Here is a 5,504-nt window from a genome sequence, read left to right as displayed (position 1 = left end):
TATTCCTCCTATAGAAAATCATTATAAATAAAACAAATAATGTAGCTTAATGGACAAAGACAGTGATATAAACGAGTTGTAGACCGTTTCTTCTATATGGAAAAATGCTTAACGTGAAACTTTGCATGCTGCGTTTATTCTGGGCTCACCTGTGTACCAGTACATATTAGTTATGTATTTTAATAATATAGAGAAGCATATTGAGTTTGAGTTATCATTTTAGTCCATTATGCCACATTTTGCGGTATGTGAGGAAAATACTATATACATATTCATTAAAATAATGAACTGTAAATTTAATTTGATATTTTAATATCATCTTAATACATTAAGCCATGTTAAGTGTTTATGTTTTTCTACGGGAGGAAACCGCTTAGCGAGAGACTTTGCGCTAGCATTCATATCATGCTGTTCTGGCCACGGATTTGCCAGTCTTGTCTTTTTCTTGCAGGACCCTGTACGTTATAGTACTAAATTAGGTTTAATCGTTTAATCACCACCACAGCGTCTTGTCTCCATTGGCAACACGCACGATTTGTGTTGATTGCAATTGACGTCACAGGTACCGGAGAGTGCAAGTAGCGATTGCAAGTGACATTGTAATTTAGTTTCTTTTTTCTTGTTTTCGCCACCTGGCTACTGTTATAAAATGTTGGGAAATTCAAACAAAAAGTTATCAAAAAATTAAACAAGATAAAAAATAAAGACGGCAAGTGATGTCACTAGCGGAAGTGCAAGTGTCTGAGAGTGCAAGTCTGAGAGTGCGAGTCTGAGAGTGCGAGTCTGAGAGTGCGAGTCTGCAGCCAGACCCTCTTGGAATGTTCAGCAAATGTTCATTTCTGGGTGAACTATTCCTTTAAGAGAAATGTCTCACACGGTTTGTTCTATCAGTGCCTTGCAAAAGCACTAAACACATTTCTGTCAATTTTTATTTTTATATTGAATTAATTTGGTATTGCCAAATTGATTACTCGTATGTAATTTTACAACATTCAAAATGAATTAAATTTGGAGCTATGGAATTTTCTGTCAAGTTTGTGATGGCATGTTTCTAAGTATCCATATGTACAACAACCTCTTTAAAATGCCTAAAGTTGACAGTATTTCAAGAGTAATTGCTGTCAGTGGTTAACAGCTACATGTTTAACCCTCTGGGCTTCTTCGTAAATGGGTTACACTTAGCTTCCTCCGGGTCAAAAAAGACCGAAGCCTTAAAAATGTAACTTTTTTTTTCCCAGGAAAACCAATCAAATATATTTTTGTTCAATAATATTTTTTGTATATTATTTAGAATTTTTAAAGATTTTTATGATACTTTGCATTAATTATATATTTTTTATGAGCAATTTTTTCCATTAGAATTAATATATATATTTTTATTTTATTTTAATTTTAATTTTTTTTCAATAAATGCACCATTGCACATCAAAATAGAGTGCAGGCCTAAAATAAAAAAAAATTCAAGTGAGAAGAGCGCCATCCAGTGGCTTTAAAATATAATAAATGTGTGTAATGTCCTGTAACCGCCTATAGGCTGCCATAGCTTTTTTTTTTTTTTTTTTTTTATTCCCATTTGGAAAGAAAAAAAATCGAATTACTAAGCAACCACTGAATGGAACAACACAATCTATATATCATTTTAAAGCTTAGGATCTCAGCTTTTTAATGCATCTAATCACATTTATTAACTCTTAACGAGTGCTGAGTAATCCCTCTAAAACCGAGTGTACCGCCAGCAGGCGCCACCTAGCTGCGAAAATATTCATTACCATATTTTTCAAAAATATTGCCTTGATTAACACAAAGTTGATGTCATTTGAAAGCTTAGGGTATGACCTTTACAGTGAATGTATCCACTTTGAAAAAATCTTAAGTATTGCTGAGTTATTTGGTGATAAATACAATTTCTTTTTTTTTCATAATCTATAAAATAATGTACTGCAATGTGTCAAAAACATCATACAGCTCATGAAACATTCACAGATCATTGAAAATGGCACTTCATTTTTTACAGCATATTATTACAATTACAATGAGCCTAAAATTAACATAATCTATTGCTTTTATGACTAGATATTCTTCATGGAGAAACAATTGCCCATGAGGGGGCGTCAAAGACTGTACAAAAAGGCTATCTCTGTTCCAAATGCTGTAACTTTTGATTCCTTTATCCAAATTATTATTATTTTTTATCCAGATGCAGCTAACATGTAGGGGGACTTCACTAAAAAAGAATTTTCCTCCTACCTTATTTCCTTCCTGAGTTATTCCATGACAAATAAGAAAGATATGCAAAATCATAATACAAATTATATATATATTTTGTCTTTTATCCGCAATTTCTCTGCAGGACAATGTCTAAATGTAATCTAATTTATATTTTTGAAAAATTTAAAAAGAGTTCTTTCAAACGATACCTACCTTTTGACTCTCCTTGCTATAGTTTTGGAGTTATTATGATTATATAGTAAAATATAGCAAAATTTGCTGTTTCAGTCTTACCAGTTAATTTCTCTGTGTGTGTGTGTGTTTGTGTGTGTGGGTGTGTGTGTGTGGGGGGGAGGGTGTCTTATTTGCACTCTTGATGTTTTAGAGTGTCACCCCTTCATTGCTGTACACTTTTTTTCTGCACAGTGGCTGATCTGTAGTTTGTACCACCAAAGTTTCTCTGAGTTTTCGGATTTTCTTGTATTTCCCATTCATTTCCTATGTGGGTCGTTTTTGACCCGTAGGAAGCTAAGTGTGCAATTTTTTTTTACGACCCTTTAACATATCAGAATCATCTCCTTGATTTTTTTGTGTGTTCACATAGGTAATACAACAAAAGTCACCAAGTTTCATCCCCCTCCGATGAAGCAAAAAAATTTAAAAATTTAAAACGTACATGGTTTCGGTCTTTTTTGACCCGAAGAAGCCCAGAGGGTTTAAACCATTTATCTTTCTCCGAAATGGGAAATTACCCTCAGACCTTTCCTTTCAGTGAGTCGGAGAGACCCACCTATGAGTCTGCATGAAAATTCATTTTCAACTTACTTCATCTTTCTGCTGTTAACCTAGCAAAAAGAGAACTACTGTACAGGAGAACTAAAGGAGGTTCTTAACTAATTAAATTAGCAGACTGCAGACATCCTAATCCAATAAAGCAGAAAGAATGTAGTACTTTAAGGAGGGTCAGATTTAATGGGAGCTTTAACATCTCAAACAGCCAATTTTTGAATGCCATACTTTTTGTGATGTCAACTTGACAACAGGACGTAACTTTTAAATTACATGCTAGAGGCATGCATCAAAGCGTTCTACTAAATTTTTAATGGGTGTTGTCAACAGTATATCATAATGCAGGTTGCCACCCATATCCTAGAAAACACATGAACAGCATTTTCAACAGCATGTTATTCATAAATAACATTGTGTATTACTTATGTACAAATCAGAAATAAAATAATTACAGTGGTGTGAAAAAGTGTTGACCCCCTTCCTGATTTCTTATTTTTTTGCATGTTTGTCACACTTTAATGTTTCAGATCATCAAACAATTTTAAATATTAATAAAATATAACAAGTAAACACAACATGCAGTTTTAAAATTAAGGTTTTTATTATTAAGGGAAAACTAAATCCAAAACTACATGGCCCTGTGTGAAAAAGTGTTTGCCCCCTAAATCTAATAACTGCTTGGGCCACACAGCAACAACTGCAATCAAGCATTTGCTATAACTTGGAATGAGTCTGTTACAGCGCTGAGGAATTTTGGTCCACTCATCCATGCAGAATTGTTGTAATTCAGCCACACTGCAGTTCTCTGGATGTTGTTGTGGGGTCTTTTGTGACCTCTTGGATGAGTCATCGCTGTGCTCTTGGGGTAATTTTGGTCAGCCGGCCACTCTTTGGAAGGTTCTCCACTGTACCATGCTTTTGCCATTAGTGAATAATAGCTCTCTTTGTGATTCACTGGAGTCCCAAAGCGTTAGAAATGGCTTCATATCCTTTTCTAGACTGATAGATCTCAATTACTTTCTTTCTCATTTATTTGTTTCTGAATTTCATTGGATCTTCTTGGCATGATGTCTAGGTTTTGAGGATCTTTTGATCTACTTCACTTCGTCAAGCAGGTCCTATTTAAGAGATTTCTTGATTTCTGAACAGGTTTGGCAGTAATCAGGTCTGGGTGTGGTTAGAGAAAATGAACTCAGGTGTGATAAACCACAGTTTTTACAGGAGGGGCAACAACACTTTTTCACACAGGGCTGTGTAGTTTTGGATTTAGTTTTCCCTTAATAACCTTAATTACCTTCGTTTAAAAACTGCATATTGTGTTTACTTGTGTTATCTTTGACTAATATTTAAATTTGTTTGATGATCTTAATCTGAAACATCAAAGTCTGACAAACATAATGAATAAAAAATAAACATAAGAAATCAGGAAGGGGGGGCCAACATTTTTTTCACACCACTGGATTTCTTTTAAAAAGTCTGTGCAAAACAATATTGGTAAAACTGTAAACACAGTAGAATTAATTTATTTGATAACTACTTGGAAATTTGGACATCATCGGTGCTGTCTATGTGGGCAGCTGACTAACGTTAGGTTTTGAGACACAGCCCAAAGCTCTGCCTTCATGGGCTGATCCACATCTGTATTCAGTTAAAAATACAATCGAAAATAAACTTTGTAACAACTTGACAATGCTCAACAAACGTTGCGTTTCACGGCACCAGAATTTAAAAATGTGTACGTTAACGTTACTTCCATTGTATGTTTATTTTTCATTACGTGAACTTACTGGAGATGAAACAATCAGCAGACGTTTTGAGTTTGTCACATAAAAAAGGCAGTACAAACCGATGCCAACAGTAAGTCACGTTTGTGAGATACAGGAGAAAACTTGGAAACTTGAAAACTCTCTTTTTGGTAAAACTTACCATGTGGCGCGACACGTCTGTCAGAGAGCTTTTAACGTTATTCTTCCAGGCCAGCTTCGGAAAAGACTCCAGTTTTAGGGGTTGTCATATCCTGTGCTGTGTGTCGTGGGGTGAATGAGCACGTCTGAGGTGTTGTCTCGGTTGGGACTTTGTCAATCTATCGGTTACAGACTCGACGCAGAAGATGAAGGGGTAAAACGCCACCGCAAGCACGGTCTCGTCTGGAGTTTCACTCACTGATGATAATCCGCGCCGGCGAACGTCAACAGCGCCCTCTAGTGGCGAGCCGTGTATATAACACAACATACCATTTAAACGTAAACGGGGGGTTAAATCTTTTCGAATATATTCATGTTTTTTTTTTTATTATACAAATAAATAATAGCTTTTATAATAGCTCTGTACTGAAGCCAAAGCAAATTATTAAATAAGAAATAACTGTGTGTAACCATAACATTCTTGTTTTAACAGTATGAACAGCCCTGTAGAGGCTTTACAGATGCACATTCATAAAGAAGATGGTCTTTTTTCATTTATGTACCATGTTCTTGTAGCATTTATGTCTCAATTTACAACAGTTT

The 5,504-nt window shown here is 35.0% G+C and overlaps 1 protein-coding gene across 1 annotated transcript in view; it reads right to left on the bottom strand.

The window, feature by feature from the left end:
- Positions 1 to 5,181, bottom strand: part of LOC132123580 (tsukushi) — an 11,196-nt gene extending 6,015 nt beyond the window's left edge. The window contains exon 1 of the mRNA XM_059534314.1: positions 4,924 to 5,181. Within this exon, the coding sequence (XP_059390297.1) occupies positions 4,924 to 4,926 (3 nt within the window). The 5' untranslated portion in view covers positions 4,927 to 5,181. The remainder of the gene's footprint in view (positions 1 to 4,923) is intronic.
- Between the last annotated feature and the right edge of the window lie 323 nt (positions 5,182 to 5,504).

This window comes from Carassius carassius, chromosome 41 (genome assembly GCF_963082965.1).
Source record: "Carassius carassius chromosome 41, fCarCar2.1, whole genome shotgun sequence".
Classification (NCBI taxonomy): domain Eukaryota; kingdom Metazoa; phylum Chordata; class Actinopteri; order Cypriniformes; family Cyprinidae; genus Carassius; species Carassius carassius.
Note: the sequence above shows the minus strand (reverse complement) of the source record. Positions and strands in the feature narration are given on the sequence as shown.